The 27,959-nt window shown below is 34.7% G+C and overlaps 1 protein-coding gene across 1 annotated transcript; it reads right to left on the reverse strand.

Annotated features, from left to right (window-relative positions):
- Positions 1-2,677: 2,677 nt before the first annotated feature.
- On the reverse strand, positions 2,678-27,089 carry LOC113666552 (adenylate cyclase type 5). Its single transcript, XM_089182459.1, has 23 exons — positions 25,840-27,089; positions 23,257-23,406; positions 22,111-22,235; positions 21,475-21,586; positions 20,848-20,975; positions 19,104-19,262; positions 18,035-18,173; positions 16,716-16,777; positions 16,425-16,514; positions 16,263-16,326; positions 13,509-13,606; positions 12,522-12,606; positions 12,313-12,429; positions 11,801-11,911; positions 11,243-11,412; positions 9,651-9,759; positions 9,520-9,561; positions 9,239-9,358; positions 8,358-8,504; positions 7,979-8,071; positions 6,006-6,120; positions 5,109-5,233; positions 2,678-4,648 (listed from the first exon to the last, which is right to left on the reverse strand). Exons 1-23 carry the CDS (start codon positions 26,803-26,805, stop codon positions 4,511-4,513), a joined length of 3,465 nt encoding a protein of 1,154 aa, XP_089038585.1. The 5' UTR covers positions 26,806-27,089; the 3' UTR covers positions 2,678-4,510.
- Between the last annotated feature and the right edge of the window lie 870 nt (positions 27,090-27,959).

A 27,959-nucleotide genomic window follows, 5' to 3' on the forward strand; every position in this document is an offset into this window, starting at 1 on the left:
AGTTTTGAAAAAAAGACGTCAAACGCCCTCAAGGCGGACAGCATAATTCAACGAGTAACATTTAATCCTAATAGGGTTCTTCCTGGTGAAGTCCTTAGAGTCCCGGCTCCAAGGTTTTATGATGATGTAGTACTTGTGCCGGGATGTCTTTCATTCATCTTTGACTTGACAGCTAGAGGTGAATCAAACAATTTCCTCGTCAACAATGTATCAAGAGCACTTGTTGATCGACTGAAAACTAAATTCGCAGAAGAAATCGTTCAGGAGACGGATGGCTATGATCTATTCAAGATTAATGAGGACCTCTTCTTGACTGAGAGTGAAATGGCGAGCACGTTCACAGAAGGTATTCAATAAATTTACCTAGTCCCAGAACTCTCATTTTACTACTACTAAGTTTCAACCCACTCTGGAGTTAATATCTGAATTCTGTGATCTGGGACTGGTCGCAAACTGCAATTTCTCTTGGAACAATCACATTGATAAGATACCAAAAGGCCAATAATATCCTGGGACTTATTAAAAGAACTTGTAGAGGACTTAAGGATGTTTCTACTCTAAGAGTTTTTGCTCTGTCGTGTGGTCCCCATATCAAGCAAAAAATGTAATGAAGTTGGAACGAATTCAGCGTCGAGCAACTAAACTTATGCTGAAAACCACTGATGAACACCAGCAACGAAGAGAAACGCTCAACTTGCTATCCTTAGAATAAAAGAGGTTTTTGATCGATCTTTTATTCCTTTACAAAGCTTTAAATGGGTATATAAACATTAAATTATCCAGTTATGTCCAGTTTTTTCACAGAATCCGATCAATACATGCTACGAAGAAAAGATGACTGAACACTAAAGAACTAATACTTTTAAATATAGCTATTTTAAAATGATTGTAGACATGTGGAATTCCCTGCCATACTCAGTTCGTTAGGCACCTTGTATCGGTATTTTTAACATGAGTGTCAGGGATATTCTGACCAGAAGCCAGTGAAATCTGCCGCATATTATGTTTTATTGTAATCCTATTTATTATCGTAATTTCATATTATTTATTTAATTATTTTTTAGATTAGCGTTTCTATTGTAGTGTAATTATATACTTTTCTTTGTAGTGTAATTATTATCTTAGAAGGGTAGTCTATCTCCTATGGGGTCTCTGATCCTTTTATAAACATTCCCTGGCACCATACTCATTAATACTTTTCCTACATATTTTACCACTGTCAGTTTTCTCTGCCAAATTGTAATAAACAAAATAAATTTGATCTTTTGGTAACATAAACGCCAGCCCTGCTAGGCGAAATACTAAATAAGACGTTTACATGGCAAATTGTCGCCCCGGCTAACAGGGTTACCCTGCCCAGCAGACCGGGCAACCCGCCTAGGCAGGTCACTCCACTTATTATGTTAACATGATCAAGATAAAATAAGACATATGGACGGGCGGGTTACTACAGTTACCTGGGGTCCCCTACCTCCATGTAAACAGGCCTAAGACGCGCCAAGCAGATAATGAGGCTATTAGGTTTCAATTGGTAATTTGCATGAATATTGGGGGCGAGTGTGCAGCCAACTCCTGAACTTCCAAAGGTTTCTCACAAACACCAGTGATCTTGTCCTTGAAGAGCGAGCGAACGAGCATTTTCCGCGTTAAATGGAGGCTAATTTGTTTATTATCCTTCAAATATTTTTGCAAACATCCCACGCAGAAAACAGCAAGCTCTTCGTAAACATGTTTGCACACGCATTGCAAAATATATGATGGATAAGGAACACAATAGCCTCTATTTTGTGCGAAAATATGCTAGTATATTATAACTTGGAAATTAACTGTTCCTCGAAGCTCACTTCTTTCCTTATCCTCAACTTATTTCGTTCCATGAATTTTTCCCTGAACGTTTTATGAAAATATCCATTCCTCGATATAATCAGTGCATCTAAAGCAAAAAAAGAAATGACGACAAAATTTAGGTCCCATTCTCAATTTCCCCATTTTATTTTCCCATTCACCATTCCCGCTTTTAATAACATTCTGTGTAAACTGCTTCTTTTAAATAATTCTGATTACTTGTTCATTTCTCAGTATTAAAAACTTTGTAATTTGGTGGGAGAACCCCTCTGTAAATCACTCTTACAGTGAAGTGAGTATCTTCAACCAAGATCTGTTTTAATATCAAATATCTAACAAACGATTATTTGATAACATTTGAACATTCAACGTTCAGACAAAAGCTGACTACAATCTGAGGGTGCTCATGTTTTCTTCATTATGTTGCAAAAACCAGTATTTCCGCTAAATTACAAACACCAGCTTACGATATCGAAATGTACGTAAATGAAGCAGCTGGGACGAAGCCGCACGATCTCTTTCCCAGTTCAGTTTAAGTAAACGCGGGTAGTCACATCAGTTTGGTTACTTAAGTGACGATTGTGAAATGTTGAAATCTAACCCGTATTTGATACAAGAGTGATATCCTGACCTTAACTAATCAATACTGAATTGAAAATCAATACGAGAATAATTAAATTGGGTGATATCGAAGCCTTTGCCCACAGATTTGTAATAAAACTGCCGTTCGCCTAAGTTGGTTGAGTGATGAAAAGATCCAACGATGATAGCACAGATATTACTAAGGATAACAATAAATAACCAGCAGGTTAAGTGAAAATAATACTCATAGTGAGACCGAAAAAACACTTTATTTCACGACATATTTACAAAGGGGAATGTTGCTTGTCAATATATTAGATCAAAGCCATTGAATTTCTACATAGACGTAGTGCGATGGTCACTTTCTTAAGCTCATTTAATTTCTATTAAAATCACTTAGTTAAAAATTCCCAACCACCAGCCAAGTCTACTAATATCTTTTAATCATCTAAAATATTAAAAATTACGCTTACATTTTTGCTTGATGTATTTAACACAACCACCTAACCTACAAACACCTCATCTCTTTCAACATGCTACACATTTGCAGCAGATTTTCAAAATGCACTAATAGCTGTCGTGTCCAAGGATATCGAATGTTGACAACCACACTTGCTCTACTTCGTTAAGGCTAAAATTACACCCGAAACTAGTTAGATACAAGTACTTTGATTTAGCACTTTGCGTAGCTTTAATGAAACAACCAAACCAACCAACCAACCAAAGGAAACGTCCCGTTGGCTAGTTACATGGAAACAACAGCCGGCCATCAAAAAAAATTACTCTTACTAGTGCGGCGCTGACTTTCCATGTGTCTAATAGGTTGAAGCAAAATCGCGACGACTCAGCGATTTGCATGACTTTTTCCATATGTGCAATGTACACAGCATGCTATTGTTAAATGAACGTCCCACCTAACACATGCTAAGAAATATATTGGAGGAAAGTCAAAAATTCGTGGCTTGTTTTTTTTTCTCAGTTACCTAATTAAATCTCATAAGAATCAGATACTAATAATTTAACTATATATATTAACTTTCTTTTAAGGAATTTGTGTATCAGATTCCTGCATGACATCTATGCCATCTGAAATCACCCAAAATTTCAGCAAGCTCTCTACTCTCAATAATTAAGTGATATAATTCAAAATAAATTAAGTTCTTTTCTTTATACAAAGCAATGCAAGTGTTCTTGTAAAAAGTACCCGAGACAACCAGCAAGAAACCTGAGAATACTTTCTCTCCTGAAAATGAGGTTAATTTAGCAGTTACTAACTTGCTTTTCCTCTTGACTTTTCACAATTTTGTATCAGAACAACACACAATTAGATGGTGACAATGTTGTTGCCACAGTGCTAGAGTCTTTTATAGTGACCACCTGTCTATTTTCAGCACTCTGATGTAATATTGATGATGTACACAAGCATCAAAATAGAGAGGTCAACATCATTATCTGCCAAGGAAGTGTACTATAAATCGTACGACACAGGGTAAAAAAAAAAGTGAAGAGAATAATGAAGACAAACAGGCAGAGGGGTCTATATTGTGTTAAGTGCTGTTGAACATCTTGAACTGCATGTACATGATAAATTTTACCATTACATTTAAAAAACACACACAACCCTTATTCTCAAAATTACCCACGTCCTAAGTGAAATTGAAACGGGCAGATATTTACCCAAAACTGACGAAAGCTGTTACTTTCTGATAACATTTCTGAGATCACACACATTTTCATACGACTAAACCGATGAAAAACATGTTTGTAAAGTCCTCCAGTACTCTTCCAAATTCTTTGAGTTTAAAGGGTTTCCAAGAAAAAGAAGGTCAAGGAGATGCTTTCAGCTACCCAAAAGGGACATGCTGTTCCCATGTTATTAGTGACTAAAATAACTTAAATAATCTGAATGAAAAACAAGTTGAAGTTTGAATCTAATACACTTTAAATATGACAAAAAGCAGTGACTGACTCTGGATATGTATGTTACAAAAAGATACTTTGTAAGGTTAATCATACAAATAACTTTGATGATAAATATTACTTTACAACAAATCGATTGGTGGGTAATTAATTGTTAGTGAGATCACTCATTTGATTGGTCTCCTTCTTTGCCAGTCATCCAGTATGTGACCATTTTGCCTTTTCCTTTAACTGCCACTAAGCCCCGACATTCAAAGGTGTAACCACGTGTAGAGAGAATATTATAAACACTTTGTGTAACCTGTAACAATCAAAATAAGTCAATTCAACTGAATATAAGGGTTGGGGCACTAAGGACTGTTCTAATCATGTTCATTTAACAGTGGAAAAAGTGCTTTACACCTTACAAGCACTCCTCAAGGAGGAAACATCGCATTCACCCAAAAGTGAAATACCTGATCAAGTCTGTGCTACTGCTAAATATGAGTCATTTTACCTTTGACTATATACCATAACAACATTGTGTGTTGTAGCATCTTTACATAACATCAAAAACAAAGACTATTTGTTCTAAACAAGACGCTGAAATTATAAAACCCTACTGATGATGTAAACTTTTGAATATATAATAACCAATTATAATTTATGAATTTGTATTGCATATTTCCATGGCATGCAAAAATTACTTACTTAGATCAAAGTATTGTGATTTTAGCAGAACCAATTAGACACAATAATGAAATAATGTACATGTAGCAGACCTGTATATGCTTAGGCTTGCCAGTGCTGTACATACGGCTAGCCACATTCACTGTATCACCCCAGATGTCATACTGGGGCTTATGGGCACCAATCACTCCAGCCACAACAGGACCAAAATTTAAACCTTGAAGAGCAAGAAAATAGAAACAAAAGTTCATATGGTATACATTTATCTGAAGGTTTGTCCATTTCAATCTAGTAAATTGTGACTGTAAAAGTTACAGCAAAAGTGGGGGTAGCAGAAACTGTAGGAATGGTACTGATATTAGAAAAAAAGATAAGAGGATCCACTTATAGGAATGGTTGAATCTGTAAGAACTGCTATTATATTTTCATCTTAGAACCTTTTAGTATGTGACTTCAGCTGAAGTCAGCTATACTTATTACAAAGGGGATAACTGCAATAAGTATTCTAACAGACACAAAGTAAACAGTCAGCTTCTATGGAAGATATTATCATCAATCTAGCTGTCAGGAAAACAATTCCACTGCATGTATTTTGTGACCGCTTTCAGGAATGTAGATCTCTAATTGGACAATTTCAACAGCAGCAGGATTTAAATTTCTGTCCTACCCATACCATATCGTATCATAATTCCATAAGTGGTGTCAGCAATGAATGTTAGTAATAACTATTACAGTTATGTAATTTGCATATTAAGACTTGGTATTTTGAAACTTTGAGTCTCCTGTATACCTGTGAACTTAACAGTTGGCTTAAAAAAAAAAAAAAAAATCAAGCAAGCAAGAGATCTGAACATGCAACTGGAAATGACAACTACCACATATTAATTACCAATACAATAAGAGGGGAGGGGTTTAAAACAAAATAAAATTAATCTCCATTTAACATCTAAGAGGAGAATCTATTGACCGTATGGCAACTTTAAACTTACCAATTTTCATCTTGAAGTCATTGAAGGAATGTAAATTTATGTCAGCTAGTTTCTTTTTCATTGCCATGGCAAAGTCAGCCATTGTTACTATGTGACTTAGGGTTGCCAATTTCTCCTGTAAGAACAAACAGAAAAATGTCTCGATATTTCTTTGCTAATTATATACATGAAATAATTACTCAGTTCTGATTGGTTAAGATAAAAACAGTTTCAGGTAATTCAGTGCAAAGAAAGTAACAAATCAGCCATTCTGATTGGTCACTAATCAAAGAAACTCACAGACAGCCTATCAAATGTGAGCCTCGGATGTTGCAACAAAATTTGAAAATTTGCGCACGAAAAAATGGCCAGTGTTTTAGGCTACTGCAGCTGAAAGATAGCTCAAACAACAAAAACACTGTAAAAAGCACTGGTTTTTGGTTGTTGTTTGGAAAAAGTGGTGTTTAGAGGAGGGAATTGCCAAGGAAATAGGAAATTATGAACCAACCCAGCTTAACACTTTGCTTGAGCGATCCAACACCAAAATTAAAAATAAACATGGTTAAATCTCAGAAACAACAATTCCATTCCATCAAAAGTGATTTGGACACAGACTGAACAATTCTTTGAACTGTTTAGCTGGACTTTGAACTTTTTTGCACCTTAAAGATGTGAAGATATCATTGCATATTATTGTTTTGATCATACGTGGTTGTTTTGACTGAAAGTACGATTTGAATAAATTATTTTTTCACTTGATGTGTGCACTTAGCTTATGCTTAATTATGATAAGCTATCTCATATTTTTTTCATGTCTATTATTAACACATAATCACATGATTTTTCTTGTGCTATCTGAAATAAATAAGCACTTGTTAATTTTTTCACAAATTGCACTCGCACTTCGGGCTTGCACGATTTTGTTAGTCTTTTAAACAATTTACTCATGCTTATTTAATCCAAATTGCACTCAAAATCATCTGATTAGAAATAACATCAACATCAATAATTTATTGCATTTTATTTAATGTGCTTCCAACATAATCAACTTAGTGACAAGAACTTTCTTCTTATCTGTTTCTCACAACCAATTATTTCAGTGAAATACAGTATTCTTATGCTCAGATGATCTAACTTCATTTCATCCCTACTACCAACACAGTTTTGTGTCTTTTAATGTTTAGACTAATACTTTATCTTAAAGGGGAGAGGAAGAACAAGTAGAATATTTTGGGTAAAGAGAGAAAAATTAATGTTTTCTTCTTTCATCATTCTATTTTTTTGAAATCTTTAATTCAACTACTTTTGTAGCTTATTGTAGTCCCCACCTGCCTGGAAACTGTATATCAATCAAGACATTTTAATGGATCCTTAAATATTAGGAGGTGTGTTCAGTTGGAATGATGTGTGCGAACATTCCCTAGAAAAGAACTAGTCATGAATTTTGGATAAAATTTATAAATCAGTCCAACTACAAAGCATCTGAAATTCTGCAATCCCAAACACTTAAATATGCGTCACAAGAACAAATAAATTTTAAAACACTTCACAGTTCATCAGTTCAATTTTCCCAAATTCACCAAATGAGTTTTGCATTGAATCTGTTTACACTTTGGGTGGTCTAAATATTAGGCTGTACCTGCAGAAATCTTTCTACCTTTCTACAAACACAGAGGGATAAATATCAAAACATAAATTTGTTTTAATAAGTCAAAGTTACTTTCATTTGCTTCATTAATTCAATGAACATCAACTGAATTTACTTATGTGGCGATCTTAAGCAAATTTTTTTTTTGCTTTTCAAAAGGAAGTTAAAGTCATGGCATGTTATTGGCCCCTGAATACTTTGTTAAAACAGGACTCTCTAAGTATAACTTTCCTGTGCACTAAAAATCTTACAACTGGAGAAGTTCAGATAAAATTAACAGACAAATTTCTGACAGATTAAGGATACAGCTGTACCTATTTATGTTCTTCTTATTCCCAATACTAACCTGAGATTCAGGTTTAATTCCAGCCGCAGCCATGTATGTTTCACCAATTGTTTTAATCTTCTCTATACACTGGAAGCGTTGCTCTGAAAGAAGCTGAAATAAACCAAACAGATAACTTTCAATCAATTTTTGAAGTTTCAGTATATATTGAATTGATTTTTTTAAGGTAATAATTTGGCATGTGAACACTCTAAATTCTACAGCTAAGGAATGGTCAGCTTATAGAGCCCATGACATCTGGCAGGTGTTATATTAGTAACAACAAATGTAGGCCATGTTTGCCAGCATAAGAATTTACTAAGAGTAACAAAGAAAGACCTTTGATACCAGGAGCTGGTAATTCAGCACATCTGCAAATTTATTGAGATCAAACACTCACCTCATCAAAATCCACCAGTATCTCATTAAGGAGGCGTAAACACTCAACTCCTTCACCATTAGCATCTAGCTCAGTGTAGAAGTCAGAAAAATTACAGATACTAGAAAACATGACAATGACCTTATCACAAGACTGGTAATAAAGTTCCTGAAATCAAGCAGAAACATAATATCAATTAATTTAAGAACAGAAGTACAGCTTGAAACTGCTAAGATGCTTTTGGGTACAAACTGGTATAACTGGTGGCTGGTACAAAGAACACATAAGGTACAGTGCACAGGAAATTGGTTTCAATCAGATAAGGTACAAATTAGTAGTTTGTAATGCTTGGAGGGTCTCTCATTCCTCTCACCTCACTCCAAAACAAGAAATGTTTCTCAACTGAGCAATAAACCGAAGTTGTATTACACACGACTTGTTACTTGGTCTCAGCAACATTTTAGTGAATCGTTTCTGCTTCCAACTATCAGAGTCTCTTCCTTCCCTCTCTCTTGACCCTTCTTACAATCTTTTGATCAGCAAGGGATTAACAAATGAAAGTGTTACAATCACATACTATTCAGCTCGCCAAATAAGTTACGTGAAGCCAAAATGAAACATCCTCCAATCAATATGGGTTTCATTTTGTTTTGTTTTGTTTTTATTTTGTTTTGTTTAGAGGGGGGAGAGGGAAGGTGAGCAAAATTCTCTATGGCAACCTTTCTACAACTGAAGTTGAAAGGTTACTTTTTCAAAAATTGGGCTTGAAGTCCTGTCCTTGGCATAAGAAGATATTGAAACTCAACTCAAACAAGTTGATTATTCATTGTCCATAGTCATATAACATTAAAGTAAATGTTATATTTTGTATTCCTGATAATATGATTGAAAAAAAAACTTACATCATTTTTTTTAGCTTGTTGTGCAAGGAAATGCTGAGCAACATGGTCAGGCAGGATATTATACAGCAATTTCTTATTGTACTCTCTGAGTTTTTCCATTTCTTCCCTTTCCTCTGTAGCCTGGATAATACAAAATATATACTTTGAACAACACAGAAAAAAAATTGATATGAATCATTCTAAAGGTTGCCTGTAGAGTGTGTCAATATGATGCTAATTTTTAAATGACTTTAGTCATTAGGTTCATAATTATCATGAATACCATAAAACCTGTAATTCACCTGAAGTTTCCACAAGAAGTCCAGTCTAGATATTTCCTCATGCTGTTGGTTTAGAGAAAAAAAAACAATATAGGGGGCATGAAAAAAAGGAAGAAAAAAAAGTAGAGAAATGCAACTCATTGTTTCCTTACCAAGTATCCATGTGCAGTTAAAGCTATTGTCAACATCACAACAATTACTATGGAAAGATCAATCCACTTGATATATCCATCAGTGGATCTTCGATCTTCGGGTAACAACCTGAAATTAAAGATTTAATGCCAAATCATATTTGGGACTTTTCAGTAACATACAACATGAAAAACAGAACAGTGGTGGAGAAAAACTCTTACCAGGAGCAAGGTGAGATGAACTCAAGTTGTATGGTGTCCTTACTTATGTCATAGTTTCATGTGAAGATACCACTGAGATACCAACTTGAATAAGTCTTAAATATGGCAAAATTTGATTGGATATCCTGCCTGTTGTTAACTTTTCTGTTCTCACAGCAGATGTGAATTTAACAATGAACCTACTGTCCTCAAGATACTTTCTGAAATTTGGAGAATGCTACTGACAGTATACCAACCATATGCCCAACTGACCATTATCTATCACTTTTAAATGAAAAACTGAGGAAAAACATATCCCATCAATAGTATGAATATTTCAAGAGTGAATTGGAAAAAATTTGGCTACCCTGTCCATCACAGAATTTTTTCTTAAATATTCAAATAATTGGAATCATTTACTTTTTCACTGCTTTCAACCACAGTTCAATTTACAATTTTCTCTGAATTAAAAGAACTTTCAAAACTCTTTGAGCAAAAGCTCCATGATTTTCTGGTAGTAAAATGAGGGGGTCACATATGACTAATTTCCCTGGATTTATACGTGCAAGAAATTAGCATGTGCTTTGATTGAAAAAGCCCTATGGTCTTGAATGAGTCTGAAATAAGTTTTGGTCATAAAGTAATTGATAATTTTTTTCTGCTTCAACCTAAATGCTTTGAAGTGACAAGGGATTTCTGTATATGTGCAACAAATTCATTACACTATACCTTAAATCACTGTTTTGAACTGACCAACAATTTCTGCATAAGTGCAACAAATTCATTGCAATTTGCCAGGAATGTGGGTGCAAACATGCAAATGACCATTATCTCAAATCACTGTTTGAGACATACTCACAAGCAACCATAATTTCATTCTCTAAAAACAACTTAGTTGGCTATTCCTATTAATCAGTAAAACGTTTTGAGGGGCTAACAGTCTTCACTATTTAACTGCACAAATGGGCTAATTTGGCACTTGGAGAGCATTTTCTGATTTTTGTGAAAACACCAATGAAATTAAAATAGGTGAAATTAAGACGGTGTCCAGATGTGTACAAAATTCCTCATTATGCAAGCTCCAAGTATGCTTGGACAGGGCACATCATGACTTTACATGTTGACTATTCAAGTGGCTAGGCCTTAAGTACTTGGCTAAGAAACAACATAATTTACATAATAAACCAATTTGAGTGAACTACTTTGTGTGACTCATTGGCTTGCTGAGTTTTTCTCCATTACCAGTAATTTTTTGCTCCATCGCTGTATTCTCAAAGCGAAAACATGGTTGCTGTTGTTCTCAAAGTTAATAGGGTAAGTAAGTGCACATGTGTGGCTTAACATGGTGTCCCTCAAATGCTGCGATCAACATGAATTCAAACAATAGAACTTCCTGCTATACTGGTACTCACCAACAATAATGGATCTTATCATGATTGTTGAAAAGATCTGTAAAGACAACTCTTATCAAGACTATAAAGATAGTTGACATGGCTGCCAACATTGAAAACTTGTGCACTGTACTAAGCTGCAGGAAGACTGCACAGCCTATCATCACTAACATCACACTGAATGTGAAGTACTGAAAAAAGAAAAACAACAAATAGTAGTTAAAGTGAACACATAATTAATTTAACAAATCATATTCATTCCTAAGGTATTATGGATGTATCAAAATTATATTTTTAAATATTCACCAGTAAAATCTTCATTTAAGAAGTTTCTCCAAGAGACAATTTAACAAAGTTGAAAAAGTTTCAACCACTCTGAGGTTATTTCAAGTTAAAAGACAACTTTCTCTCAACTTCAGTATCAAGTTTCACTTTTATTAACAATCAGCTATCAGCCATCTTAATAGTACTATGAACACAATATATCACGCGCTATTTAATGTTCTTTATGAATTTCAGAGGTTAATAACTTATTTGAGACATCATCTTTGGTGGTGTAAGCTATTTTGTCCCTCTTACCTGTGGGTAGTCACAGAATTTTGTATCAGGATGAAGCCCAACATAAGACAAATGAGATTCATTGCATCTAGATTTTCCTACCATCAGTTCTCTCCCTAAGTCACAGCCAAACTGAAGAAGAACATCACAGACATAACAATTCATTTTATCTTATCTGTAACTGTGATGAAACCACACAAAACTTACCACTTCTGTTACGTCTTCAAAGTTAAGAAGTTAGGTGTCTATCTAACCACACCAATTTTGTAATAAACATTAGCTCTTAGTATTGCCAACAAAGAGCCCCTCAATCAAAGAAAAACAAACTGCAAAAATTCAAAGTTCACTACAAATGACATTATAATGGACGGTCGGTTGTGTAAGGCATTAGGTAAAGAAAATTGCACTTGAGCGACAACACATGGTCAGATTATCATCATCATATGAAGTACTTCACATTAGTACATAAAACTGCTTTGTAAAGATTTAATTGAGAATAACATTGAACTATAAATATGGGTTCAATTACTTACAAAATTTCCAATGGCAGCAATATACAAAGTCAGAACCAATACAGTTGCTACTACTCTGCAACTGGTTTGAGACTGTGCAAGTTTGGCTGAAATGCTCCTCAAACCACTTGGTATATTCTGGTAAATTAAAGGGAAAGATGTCTACAAACAAGGACCAGAAATGAGATTTTTTATGAAAACATTGTAGACTAAAATTTAATTAAACATACCTGGCACTTCTCAGCTACAACCAATAGGAAAAGGGCACCAACAACAAGAAATGTGCTTATGAAAACAGCCATAGTTACATATGTTCTAAGGATAGGAAAAAAAATTTTTAATTAGAATTATACCTACCCAATTATTAACTAAAAACAACCAACAACGATATATGTTGAGATTATCCAAAGACTACAAATAGGCAAATTTATGTTCATAGACCAAGTCCTTTTTGTGATAATTTCTGAAATATTTTGTTTTACAGGCAAACCAGAGGTCCAAAGCTCTTTGATTTACCCCATTTAAGGACTAATAAAAGACATTCTCTGTTAGCTTCAAAGATCCTATAGACTTACTGTCTCTTATTTTAATCCGTAATTCATGCTTAAACCCTTTCCACCCTAACATCAGTATGCATATTCTCCATACAGTTCCCTATACAACTCCTAAGAGCTTCTCTTGTTGGTGACAATGTCCTTTATTCTCATGACCTGAATGTATGATTTGGGGTTAATATATATTGTAAGGAGAAATGGTCACTCCTGGGGGTGAAAGAGTTAAAACACTTTATAAAAAGGGTGAGGGCTGTGAGAAAAAAACAAACAAACAAACAAACAAAACAAAAAAAAATATTGTATCAATTCAGCCATGCCAACATCTTTGTACAAAATGGACCTCATGTGGGTAAACTTTCTCAGAGAGCTCAAAGTATTACCCAGAAATGCAGTTTCCAGGTATAAATGTAATTGTAATAAGTGACATTTACTACCTACTCTCAAAAAGTGACAAGGAAGGAGGTCATAATACACAGTGAAAAAATGGCAATGGAAGAGAGCTTTAATCTAATTGGCTCCCTAAAATTAAACGACTTGGATTCCAAAAAAATGCAGTGTAAATCGTAAGTTCGCGTTTCCTTCACAAGTTTTAAAGATGTGTGGTAACATTACATGTATGTAACCTATATGTACTTTATCAGTTTAATTTATTTGAATACATACCTTGGAAGGGTTGTAATCTGAACCATAACTATGAGGACAAAGAGGAGAAGAATGCATGCAGTGTAAGACTTGAACATTCTATCCTTTTCTTGAGAATACTGCAATAACAGAAAATAACAATTTAAAACTATCAGGAGAAAAAGAGTAACTGAAACAAGATCAACCTGCCTAGTTTAATCATTTATTTTGGCTTATGAGTTTAGTTAGTTTCACTGACTTGTTCAAAATGAAAGCACTTTCCACTGCTTGTAATTAACAGTAACAGAGGGAATGTACTTTTGCACTGAGATTTGCATGGCACCTTGAAACTAATTTTACTATTAGTATTCCAATATTAGTATTTTACACTAAATGGAACATTTTTAATATTTGCAACTACTATTGTAGATACTTTTTGAATCCACTCAATCAGTGTTACAAATACCATTTTTGTTTCCTTGCTAACATTAACATGCATTGTTATGTTGCAAGCATAGTCATATGAACAAAAGGTTCACCTTTGAAAGATGCACTGTATTTACCAGTGGATAGGCCACAGGTTTTTTTGTTTTTTGTTTTCAACAAATGGGACAAAAGTTACACCTCATTAATATGCATGATAGCTCAGAGTTTTACATTAACAAATATTGCTTTTGCATCAACTCAGTAATCATCACAGCAAACACAACAAAATACTACATTCACATCTACAAATAATCTTGGTCCTTTCTGCCGAAATAAGGGCATCAAGCTTTTTGTTTACTATTCTTGTGTAAGGAAGACCACCAAGGGAAGTTCAGTGCAGCTTTCAAAGAATGGCCATTCCTAATTGTGGGCCAACAGAGCGCTTCCTTTTCCTACTCAGTTGACAGTAAATTTCAGCACTGCTCTTCATAAAATAAGGCACAATTCTACAGAATGCCAATGGTGAATGCTTGACACTTTCCTTTCCATCCCTGCCAAGTTATTCTTATTAAACTTGTCACTTTCACAAACTTGTCACACTTCTGGACTACTTGACAAGAAATAACCAATTCAAAGTTTTTAGCTGCCAACATGAATGTGATACCCTCCTACATTGCTGTCCATTTCAAATAAATACAAAGCTCCATTCATTTCTCTCATAAGCCAAACCATACTTATATATAAACTACGATTTCTTCCAATTTGATTCACATCATTGCAACCTGACAGACACAAGTTTTTCTCCTATGTTATATGGTATCAATTTTCCTTATGTGCTAGTAAAATTGGAAAGCATTTCTGTGAAATCATTAAACCAAAAGCATCTTCCAGGATATCATAAACAGCATGCCTTAGAATTACCCCTATTACTTACTCTACAAGAAAGGATCCCAGAGAGGCAACATCCCATTATCAAGTAGACTAAAAGAATGTTTGAAGGTGGCAATCATAACAAGAAAAAATGTCTTTATTTGTTACAGAGAGTGGCACAGGAAAAATTTCTGAGAATTGAGGAGATTCCAATTTTGTTATGTAGTTTGACCTTAACTATGCATCTGTTTTCAGCTTGACTTTGGTCATACACTTTCTTCTAGGCCAGCTTTATATATTCTTAAACTTTTTTTTCTTAATGAAAATTATTGCAAAAGCTACTTGATCTCTAATCCCAATTCACTAACTATTTCCACAAATATGAATTAAACATTTGGGGTGCAGCCTCTCTGCAGATAAATACAGTAATGGGCTAATTCTGAGTTTCTGCAGTTCAGTGATCTGGTACCAACATTATAGAACTATGCTAAGTGTGAAGTTTTTCTCATCTGTGTAAAGAATAAAGAGCTGTCACAGTGGCGTGAAAATGAGTGAAAATTTCTTGAAATTCAATACAAGAGTGAAAATGTACGTGGGAGAGAAGTATACACTTAGGTGATAGCAGCAATTAAAGGAAATAAAATTGTAGTTTGATTTGTTTGATCACACTGTTTGTTTTATGGAAGAACGCTGCAGCGAAAAAGCAGATCCAACTAGCCTCTTCTGTCCAAGGCTGCAAAAAGCTGTTAGGGAAATTACACACAAGTCACAGCAAATTTCCAGTACCTAGAATTTTGAATACTTGGATGTATATTTTTTCTTGCTGATTTATAGTGAGTGCTTACTGTAATTTGTGTAAAGAAAAAAAAAAATTTAAAAAATTGAAATATGTTTGCAAAATGAACTACAAATCTGTAATTTGCAGAATTAAAATTTGTAATTTACCAATCAAAGGAAAAGAATGGTTAAATGATGACATAAAAGCAATTGAAGCTACGTTGCACAAGGAGGTCAAACAAAAACTCTGAAAAATAATATTTTACTCTCCTACACTGAATATGAGTATCATTTTCACCACCACAGCTCATTATTCTTTGTACTAATGAAAGCAACTTTGCACATAGCCTGGTCATCACACTGTAATTTCATACCAGACTGCAATAACTTAGAAATGGCCTATTCAATCATTTTTTTTTTGCCAAAATCACCAAAGGGAGTCTCAATCACACAACCATACAGAGATGCCTGCTGAGGAAAGGTATCAGAAATAGTCTCCATTGAACAGTCATATCATGTATTTAACTTCATCACCTTCATGCCAAAAGTAACAAGTCATGAACCCATCACATGGGTTCAAATTCTAATCTTATAGGAAATGGTTGCTTCAATTATTTTTTTGACTAAGATGTTTTGGCAAAGACTGAGGGAAATTCATATTCTGAGTAAAGATGTAACAAACACCTTTCTGCATGCAAAAAAAGTTGCCTTTTCTGTACTTACAAGCTCTTCCTTGTCTGGATCCTTAAATGTGAGAAGTACTGGCCGCACATAGTCTTTGCGCAACCTAAAACAAAGTCATGTAAAGTCAAATAACTCAAAATAGTTCAAAACTATGATAATTTCTACACAAAATTATGAAACAAAATTATGAAACAAAATTACTTGTCAATGCTGCGGGCATCAATAGAGCTTCCCAGAAATTCATTGACTTCATCCTCTGGATCTTGCTGATTTGAAGCTGTAATACCTAGCCTGTCAAACAAAATAAAGTTTACATCAGATATTGTGGTATCTGGATTTTGAGAAGCACTTCCACAAAATGTTTTTGGCTCCTCAAATTGCCAGAAGAATTAGAGAAACAAAAATTGTTTTGAGAAAAATCATCTCAACCATTGTGATTAAAATTCTGAGGCTCAGTTATTCTCAAACCAACAGACACTAAATTTAACTTACCTTGCCTGCATTTTCTTGTCTTGATCATCTTGCTTAGTTTCTTTTAAGGCAGTATTTTTTCGCTGAGGGTGTTAAAAGCAAATCTTAGGTGAATACTTGTTACACTTAGTAATGATCAAAATTAAATTTCTTCAATTTAAAATCATTTGGGAGAACTGGATTAAGGGGATATTAATACACAAAAATTGAAACAAGTGAAACTTCTGACCAAAAATTCACACAAAGCCTCACTCTGACATTGAAGTTTTCACTTCAAGTTTATGATAATTTTCTTTGCCAGTTCTTGAGTAAACCACTTTTAATTTAACAATATCCAGAGGAAACAATTTACTCCTGAACAGAACATAAGATTAGCTCTTTTTAACAGCATACAATTTTCATCTTGCTTTTTTGTTAGTATCTGTCACAAGTAAGAGCAAAACTTGACTATGTGAAATGTGTAATATATGTGACTGAGTAACATATTTTTATTTGCATACCTTCTACATAGTGCAAGACCAAGAAAGTGCATTCCATTGAGGTAAAAAAAGTATGTCATATGGGAGGAAATAAAAATTTTTTGTTATTATTTGTAACTAAAAATAAAGTTTTTCAACTTTTTTGGCAAAGGATACCTGTAAAGTCTATCCTTAATTTATTACCCAACAGACTTTATAGACTTAAAGACTCAAAGTAAATGGCTAAGTAATGTTGAATGATTATCCTTTGCAGCTGTGAAAGATTCTGGAAAAGCAGTAAACCACCGGTACCTCTCCTAGTCAGTAGCATTTTCCCCAAACATCAACAACCATTACGGGACCAATAACACAGACAAATGCATCTTTTTTTTTTTTTTTTTGCATACATATCGAAGACCATAGCATGTAGTAGACAAGCATTATTTTTGCATGCCTGCAAAACACTCAGTTATCACTTTTTTAAAATGTAATTTGTATTCTATGGGATACTAGAACAATCCTTGCAATCAATTCTTGGGATTAAATTTATCTAATTAATACAATACAATAAAAGAACAGTTTATGAAGCAGATGACTAAAATATAAAATGTAAATTTAGTCAAATTTTACAAACACAATGGTCTTTTAATTTAATATTAAAGATAAGTTCTTCCTCTTTCATAATGCAGTGCTAATGAAGCTGCTTGAAAAGCAATCAGCTTTAGGTTTCTGACAGTGTTTTAAACTTGAGAACATTTACAACTACCCTTCCAAATCTCTTTCTCCTTCTCTGTTTATCATAACACAAAGGAAGCAATTTAGAAAATTCTGCAAGTAGTCAAAGTTTCTATCTTACACTGACAAAGTGTATGACAGACTTACCCTTGGATGTTCAGCTACAATAAGGTATGATTCAATATTGTACTGCTTTAGATAAGGATCCCGTTCCTGTCCTCGCCCTTCTTCAACCTCATAATCCCCACTTAAACAATTCAGTACAGAGTCTGTTATATGAACACGTCTGGCAAGAAATAACAATGGGAGCAACACTAAATAGATGAAACAAACCAAAACCATAAGCAGCCCCAAAATATGCAACTACTTTTAAATACAAAAACCCAAATGGCAAAAAAATAGATATTTCAGATGTACCATTCACATTGAGCTCTGGGTAAATACTTTTTGATATAAATAATTTTTTTCAGAATGGAAAATGCTTCCATCAAATTTGTGATATGATTCAAAGAATTCTTTTTCTCAGGCAATGAGTGTTATTCTCAATCTACAATAATTGTCATTGCCACCAAATAAATAGCTGCTGACAATGTTTCCTCTTGTACACTGTATTAAACAAAAAAAAATTGGTAATATATCACCATGACAACATTTAGCTAAGAAGCTAAACCTTTTGCTGGATGTTTTTTTTGTGATCAAAACAAGTAGTTCCATGTCTATCACTCCAAGGATTTTTAAAACTATTTTCAGTTTAAAATAGTCAGTGACCTAAAAAATTTACCCTAAATAAAGACAGTATTGGTCATTTTTTTTTTTTGTTAAATGACCTCATTTGAGCATTGAGTAAGACAGTGAACCTCAATTAAGCACTCTCTGGTGGATATGCAACACTCTTGTTAAGTTAAATAACTGGCTTCCACCATTCCCTTTCAGATTTTGGTACATTCAACTACAGAGTGGGAAATAATATAATTCAGCATTAACCTAACCCCAACAGTGACTGACGTCTAATTTCTCCTTACAATATCACCCCTGAATCACACATTAAGGTCATGAGAATGAAGGAAATGATCACCAACTAAAGCAGCTCTTGATTATTAAACAAATTCTCCTTGTTAGCACCTTAGGAAATGTATGGAGAACAGTATAAAGAAAATTAATGCATAACGATGATAAGGAGTAAAGGGTTGACAAATTAAGAAAGTAGGAGAAATACCCTGGCAGTCCTCCAGACTCCATGTGATTTGCAGTTGTTACGTCATCTGACCACACATCATATTGCCACTTGACAAGTCCCAACACCCCACTGTGAACCTTTCCCATGTGAACGCCAACTCTCATATTCAAGTTGACACCAGTTGCTTCACGTACACTCCTACATAAAATGAATAAAAATAACTGTAATAATAAGTGCAATATAATAATTATGACAATTATAAAAATATGAGAAGAATGATGATATAATAAAAGAAATTTACATATATCTGTATCTGAAGATCTTGAATCATTGTGCATGCAAATTAGATAACTGAGTATACAAGCTACACTAAACATCTTAATAGCAATATAAGGAAAATCTTTCTTAATATTAACCTGAGATGAGACTATAAACATTTCCTAATGAAAATCTAGTATCTAATGAGAATGTTGAGTTAGTGGTGGATATGACTAACCAAAAGAAATCACACACAGAGACAGTGTTATGCAGATGTCAGAAGACTGATTAATATACTAAAAAACAACCAAAAGCAATACTCAACAGAAATGATAATAAAAACATCATGAATACAATATGCTAGCTGGACAATTGAGACTTGGTCAAACATCATTTGATTAAAAAAGCGGCAGTCAATGTTTCTCTCTAATTCAGCCAACTTTTAGGCAGCTGTTACTTCTGGAAGCCATTACTTTCTGATTGTTTCAAGATGTTTGAAATTCAAAATTGTTTCAGAAAAAGATGACCTGTGACATGAAATTGATGAGTATTTCCCTTTAATAAAGGTATTTACAGTAACTACCACAGAAACAAGGCTGACTACTATCAAAAGAGGGTGCTACACATTGGATCTATATGGCCAGAGCAACAGTTTCAATATATCATCATGTACTTATTGCAATATTATTCTTACACCAAAGCTTTGCCGTTAACTTTGCACTTGAGACCCGAGGGCTTCTCTTTAACCAACTCATGTACATCTGAAAGGCCTTGTTTCTGAATCAATACCATTTTAAAAGGAAGAAGTCTCCCCTTTCCCCATTCTTTTACCTTTACGTCCAGTGATCTCACAATTGAAGGCCATGTTTCCTTCAATGTTAAGGCTTATCTCACATGGGGCTTTACTGTGGCAATTTATGAAGGGCTGCTTCTATTAGATGGGCAGTTATTTCTGGAAGGGGCATGTTTTGGAAGAGGGGAGGGGGACTTAAAAATTTTAAAGTACTGGTTCTCCACCAAGCACACTTGTAGTGTGATAGGGTCCAGTTACAAAAGAGAAACACTCTTTCCTGAGCTGTACAAACCCTTTCCAATCTTTGACAACTTTTTAAACTCTTCAGATCATGCACGGGAGTGAAGTGTGCTTCATGAGCGAATATTACTACAATCAAGTGTCACCAGCAGATGGCTGGGGAATCCTAAACCAACAGGGAGAGTCATAAAACACATTTGGTTCAAGCTTACCACCACGAACAAAATTCATCATGCAAACTGGCCTAAATATCTGCTTTTGTATTTTACCAGAAGACTTAGTGTGGTAGAGTTTATAATATCAGCACTTTTCTAGTTTGCACATTTCAAGAACTTAATTAATTCTGAGGCCAGAGAGATATTTGAAAATAGTCAACATTTGTCTCTTTGTGTTTGATACTGTTTCACACAGCTTGGATTGGACAAATGCAAATTTTATCATAGTGGCACTTTAACAACAAAAGACGGAAACCAAACTAAACAAAGAACTTACGCAATGGCATCAATCATTTCTAAGCCCATCTCTATACAACAATGAGCATGGTCAGGGCGAGCCTCTGGTAATCCAGACACACAGTAATAGCAGTCTCCCAATATTTTGATCCTCAGGCAATGGTTTTCCTTGGAAAGGGAAAAAACGTGATTAAACTGCTGACTGGCTTCCTTCACAAATAATAGGGCACTAGCCTTAATATTGATTAGCATAGGCAAACAAATTTAGACCTAGCATTGAGGCTGAATGGCTGAAAAGTTTGATGAATACTAAAAAGAATTATTAAAAGATCTATTGTAGCAAAATTTGATGAATATCCCTCATGTTTACTCCATTAATTGAGGTGTTAGGCAGTCAGAATGGCATACTTCCTCTTTATGCAATAGCTTATGAAATGTTTTAAATCATTGACTCATTGTAACATTTAAATTTTGTCAGTCAAGATTGTTTTTGGAAGCTTTTCTAATTTCTCACTAAACTTAATTCATGTGAGGAATGTGGTAGAATTCAAGTTAAAACAATTTATGCATCCAATATCACATAACTTAATATATAACTAAAATAGAAATGATTTGCGGAATTGCTAAGATATTAAAAAAAGATTTCAGAAGAAAGGAAAGTTCATACCACAGCAAGCATATCAAAGCTGGCAAATAATTCATTGAGATATTGAACCAACTTCTGAGCTGTGCACTGAGATGAAAGCATGGTGAATCCTTCAATATCAGCAAACAATATACTGAAATGAAAGACAACAAAAAACTTGAGGCAACTGCTGCACATGTTTAAACCCCCACCTTGAATTGACACTCTTAAACTTTGACATGATCTAGCCTGAATGACTTACATGTGCAACATGGTAAAGTGCAAGAAAAGTAGTAATTAATTCCATGTTACCCTCTAAATGAGGGTCTGCACATAATCACAGCCAGGGAGATTGTCTGCATATAATCACAGCCTCTATATTGTGTACTATAGAAATTGTTTTACTCACTAAAGAGCCATGGCAAAGAACATATAAAATTGCTGTGGAAAGCCAAAGGAAACAAAAAATGAAATATTTTGAGCAACATAACACCAGTTTGGTCAAGCTCTTTGCTGAGATCCCTCAAGGATGACAAGTTTTTCATTGACTTAACCACTAAAAAACCCACCAAGTCTCAGTCAATGTATAAGTGATTGTAAAAGAAATGAAGGGTGATGTTTCCTACTTCCACACTGTTGATTTCCTTACTTGTGTAATGAACCATTACTGTTACAAACCTGACATTTTCGTGTCTTTGAATGTAAATTTTGTGGAACTGCATTGTTTCTGATGCCCCACTTTCTATATCTGCTTTCATTTCCATAGCCACAAATCTTGGTAAAACAGAAAGCAATAGACGCTCCTACATTGAAAGGAATGTTTGTGAGTCTAATAATATAGCAGGGAAGATAAATTAAAAATTAAAACATTAGATCTGAATTCATCTGTTACTGATGTTCACCTACCCTGGTATGTTATTGCTCCATAGTGAGCTAGGGGAGCACATCAGTGAACACACCAATTTTGCAGAATTTATTTCAGCAGGCAGCCTCTGAGAGGCATATTTCTCCAGTTTTTTGACCCCTGAATTCTGTTTTTACTGGGATATTATGAGGCCCTTTTGTCAGCCTAATTCTTGAAATACCTGAATTTAACTCTTAACCTTTTTGGAGAGTTAAGATGAACTTTTGAATTTTTTTTTTTTTTTTTTTTTTTAGCTTTCAAAATATTCTCTGTTAGCAATTAAAAATTTATTAAGTTTTTTTCTGTAACCCCATTTCCTTTTCTATTAAAAACATTTTTTCTGTCAAACAAACTCTCAATAGAAACTTGTTTATCTATAGCCTGCCACTAGTCTCCTATAGCTCAGTGGCAGAGCATCCAAAGTGCTAATTCCAAGGTTGTAGTTTTGACTGCTAGGTGGGAGCAATAGAAGTTCTCTTTCTCAGAGTATGCCTGTCTCCTTCCATGAATAATATCACCTTTTTCTTTAATTCTTATTTTGTATGTACACACTCAGTTAAAGGGAATACTATTAAAGCAAAGCATCACGTTGTAGATCCCACTTCTCAACAGTCCCTTTAATTAGTAATACAGTAAAAAAAAATAAATAAATGATGAAAAACATCATTACTAATGCTCACACCAAGCTCCATTTTTTATATTGTAAAATACACCACATTTATATCCTTCGCCTCTGACCTAGAACACCCTTTTTTCTGGAGACTGGTTGTGGACATGGAATAACACATGTACAGGTTGAAACACATCAGTTATAACCAGTCAAATAACATGGGGCACATAACATAGGTTTTCCAGGTTACATTTTTCATTTGCCAGAGTAAAAAATATTCAAGTTTAAATTATATTATATCAAACAGTACCTGGTTCTGGTTCTCTTTCATGATGGTCAACCTTGACTCTATACATCGCCTAGTTTCTAGGAAAGCCCGGCGTTGTGAAATCTCTGTTGGATACTTCGTAAAGACCCCCGTTATATTGGCACATACAAATATGAGCAGATTGCCAACAAGCTGTGAACAAAAAGATTTTCAAGTAAGATTCTGATTTTAATCAGGTAAACTTTTTTAAAAAATACATAAGGTAGCAATGAACATGCAGTTATGTTTGGAAAGTCCAACTCCCAAGAATGTTTTATCTTTTTTTTTTGGAGCTCTAGGACTGCCTGGAAACATTGAGACCTCACCTCTCTGAAATAAGACTCATAAGTTAACATTGATGGTAATGTTCAAGCCAAAAATAATAAAGGGGGTTTCAGAAAATTTTTTCCAACACTCAAAAAAACCTATCTGGAGGATGTGAATCCACCACGCCATTGGTCTAAGGAAATGTCCTGAAGTTCTTATCACTGATTTACTCTTGCCAGTTTTTTTTTTTTTTTTTCATTTTTCAGAAGCAAAAGAGAATTTTGATCCATAAAAATAGTTAACTTCAGTACATGAATTGTACCAAGTCAGAAAATTTCATTTAATAGGGTACCATTTAAATCTTCCTATACAAAGATAATACTGTTATTATGGTGACCAGTTTTACTTTTCCTTAAAAGTTTTTACAACCTTTTCACTTCTAGGATCTAACATCAGTAATCTGCCCTTTTTTCCTGCAGTCTTTTTTTTTTCATTTGTATATATATTTTATTCTGATGTTAAAACAGCCCTTCTGCAATAAATTATATCTGATCATTGCACTTTTGCTCTTCAAATGCATTTAAAAATGTCTCCAAGTGATAAAAAGAACATTAACTGTTCCCATGTGGGTATGAATTTATTGACATGTGACCTTGTAACATCCTTTAGTTTTATCATCTGAAGCATTTCACTCCTATGCTTCTGATACTATATATGATCATAAAAGAGGACTTGCTCATCCTATGTTTTTCCTATTGAGCCATCACAGTATAAACCTCTGTGGTGTGCAATTGTATTTTGCTGCATGGTTCCCCACTAATTAAGCTCTGAATTTCAAAACCTTTGTTTTCTCTTCTGTTCCAAATGTAAATAAACCTTCTGAAGCTCAAAATGAAATGGATAATATACTAAAGAATACTTGATTTAGAAAACTCTGGATGTTTAATTCTTGATAGCAACAAAATTAGCTTTAGAATCATCAATATTTTGATTCCCAAACAAGCTATCAATTATGAGTGGAAACAAACACTGGACTTGCTGACATCAGGTGAGGCTCTGCCACATTTGAAGAATTATTTCAACCCTCATGTATTGTTCTTAACTATTGGTCTGTTTGTCAATTACTGTTCAGTAAAAAACTTTGTTTTCAAATCTTGCATCTTTCAGGAATTTCAACACAATGCCATCAATTTCCTGGCCTTGAAGTCCAGAAAACAATAATTAGAATGTAGCGAATCTATTGTGCAGGTCTCCTAAAGGCAAGAAAGTCTGACAACTTTTGCTTCTAAGCAACAATAATTGCCTTTCTTTTAATCAAACTTTGATCTCAAAATACTTGGTCCTTATTTTTTAATGCTGTTCATTCTTAGTTTTGGGTAGCTGGCAATTATCTGGCAGATTAGACACAATTGTGATAAAACTATTTATTCATGCTCAAATTACAGTGTATTTAAGCTGTTCATGTGTTCATTATTACTTTACTATAAGTTACTAAGTAGTTAGTATCACCACCTTATTGAGATAGCAATAATAATAATAAAAGCAATATTGGAACAGTAAGAAATCAGTATTCCAGATAATGAGCCTGGTTCACTAATAACTTACTGTGAAAAAAAGCTCCGACATGTTCTTTACCTTCCCTGTGAACAGGTAAACCCTAACATCAAAAAGAATTCTTAAGTCTCAGGTTAATGTTTGATATTGTTTCTTTACAAGTGCGAGCAAGGCTAATCCAAAGGCAAATTCTCAACAACACAAAGAAATAAAAATAACAGTGCTTGAATTACCTTCTATCCTGACCACTTCTATAACCATAAAGGAATCGTTTGGGGTCGTTTTTATTTTATTTCCTTTATTTTAATCAAACGCTTTTATTAGTAGATTAACACCTTGATTTCAATGAACGCACCAATGGAAAAAAGAGGCGCGTGTTCTTTACGACCTTAACCAGCTGTTTATAGTAATTAAAATATGTGGCTATTTCACCTGCACTTGAAGTAAGAAATGCGAGAGAATTGGAATCCGTTTAAGAATTTTTAAGTCCGCGGTATGTGATAGAAGGGAAAGATGTGGTTAGAACTAAATCGTACTGGTACAAAATTTTATGAAGACGTGGTGGTATAGAAATCTGCTCTTAAAAAAATACATTTCCACAAGTTCAAACATCAAGTTTTCCTCGCAATGTAAACATTACTCATAAATTATTTAGGCAATGAGACATGTTCGGGAAGCTGCTAGATAGCAAGGCACTCCACAAATCATGAAACCCGTAATTACAAACAAGAAAGTAAACAATAAAGATACAAAAATCATGCTTACCAATCTTGAAAGGTTTGGATCTTTATTATTCATCGCAGCGCTTGATATGAGATGTATCGCAGGAAGAAGGCAGCCACCGAAGACGGCGATTCTCATCCTAACTGGCAACATGGTGTAAGTCATATAGACGAAGAAAGTTGTTAGCCATACGCCATCTGATGGCGAATAAAGGCTTTTAGGGTGGCTTGGTTCTACATCCTTTGAAGGAGGACAAACAACTGAAGCTAGAACAAATCCACAAGATATGGCGAGTAAAATATAAGATACCCAATTTAAATTGCTCTGTGAGGAACCACTTCTATTCACAATTAAAGCCAGCAAGATGTAGGCAACGGCAAATATACATAAAGTAATGCCTTCGGCATTAGTCTCTGGAGGCATCTTATTTTCCATACCGAACTGTAAACCTATGAGAATGAATGTTAAGATAAGTAGCAGTCCAATAAGCCAGCTCATAAACTTTTGGTTCAGGCGAAACACATAACGTTGATAGAGGCCCTCGAGCTTTTCCGATTCGAATCTCTTCGATTTGAAAACCCGCGTAAACAACGTCCAGTCACCACAACAGGAATCCTCGCATACATGATCACCTTTCAAAGCCTCGGGATCTTTTGCACCATTTTTTTTTCCATTTTTAACGTTCACGTCTGGAAATCCGTTCGTCGTATTATCTTTTTGAGCGATTTCACCTTTACTCGTTTTGATGTTCGCGTTTTCCTCGACACCAACTTCCACAGACCGAAGTCGAACTTCGGTTGATCCGTTGCTCTCCATGCTTGACATTGTCTTCTGTCCTTCACTTCCAGTTCTTTCTTGACGTACAGACTTATTCCCGTCCGCTACATTTTTGTTAAGATCGTTCTGTGAGTCGCCTGCCGGTGGTTTCTCTCCTGTTTCTTCCCAAGCTCGTCTGGATGGTGTCGAAGACCTTCTGTTGAAAGTAGCAGAGTCAGTATGCGCTGACATGATCACCAATTGAAAAGTAGATTCAACGGCCGAACTAATTTTTTACGGAAAGGTAACATGGGCCCTTTCATGAAAATTCTTTTAACACTACGCGGAGAAAATTACTAAGGACCGTAGCAACCAATTCTAAAACTTCTCGGGTTCACGAACTACCAAAACAAGTGGACAGTCCTCGACCATCATTCATGCTCTGCGCGGCAGAAAGGTGAAATAGTCGAAGTGTGTCGTCAGAAAGTCTTTCTTTTCGTTTTTAACATCGTATCTATTCCTCTGGCTATTTCACAACAACAAAATTATCGTGAAGAATTTAGCTGCACCTTCGTTGAAACGACAGGACAAGAGTTACTGAGGGAGTCTGAGAAGAGAATTGTTTTGTTCACGTGACCACCCGATAATTTACATGTAGTTATGTTTGGAAAGATTTGATTGGATAACAACAAGCGTGGAGCAAATACAATTTAAGCCTTCAAGAACCTTTCTACGGAGCTTTTTCGAGAAATTCTTACACTCTACTGGCTTGAATTTACGAACATTTCAAAAAAATTGTGCCCTAATTGTAAGATGAGGCACATCTATGGTGATTTGAGAACTGACTAGTCATCTCATCTCCCTTTGCAAATAACATACAATGCCATTAGCGAACTGAGTACTCTTTCGTGATCACAAAGCTATAAACGTTTCCAACAAAAAGACAGGGCAAAATATATATGACCAGTCAAACGAGGAGATGGTTTGAGTCGATAGTCGATGACGAGAATAGATGATAAGAATTGTACTCAAGAGATGACATTGTTTGGAAATTAGAGAACAAGAAAGCGTGATCTTATGAATTTTGATGTGGAAGTTTGATCTTTGATAAGGCGACTGAGTGAGGCTGCCTGTTTGAATCTAAAGAACATAAGGTACCTTGTCCAAATTTCATCCGGCAACCTGGTGGATTGCTTAGCAACACTTAGTCTCCCTTGTTGTTCTCGTTAATATGTTTGGTTCTCACATTTATACTTGGTCAAATTGAAAGCTTTATCATGGTAATTCCACGCTCTAGTGTTTTAAGCATTATTTTCATGGCGAAGAATGGGATGACGCGGAAAGAAATTAAAGTAATGAAAACCGATAGAAGATCAGTTCGAGTTCGAGTGTGCTGTGAACACCTC

The sequence above is a fragment of the Pocillopora damicornis genome, chromosome 9 (assembly GCF_964200805.1).
Source record: "Pocillopora damicornis chromosome 9, jaPocDami1.2, whole genome shotgun sequence".
In the NCBI taxonomy this organism is placed as follows: Eukaryota; Metazoa; Cnidaria; class Anthozoa; order Scleractinia; family Pocilloporidae; genus Pocillopora; species Pocillopora damicornis.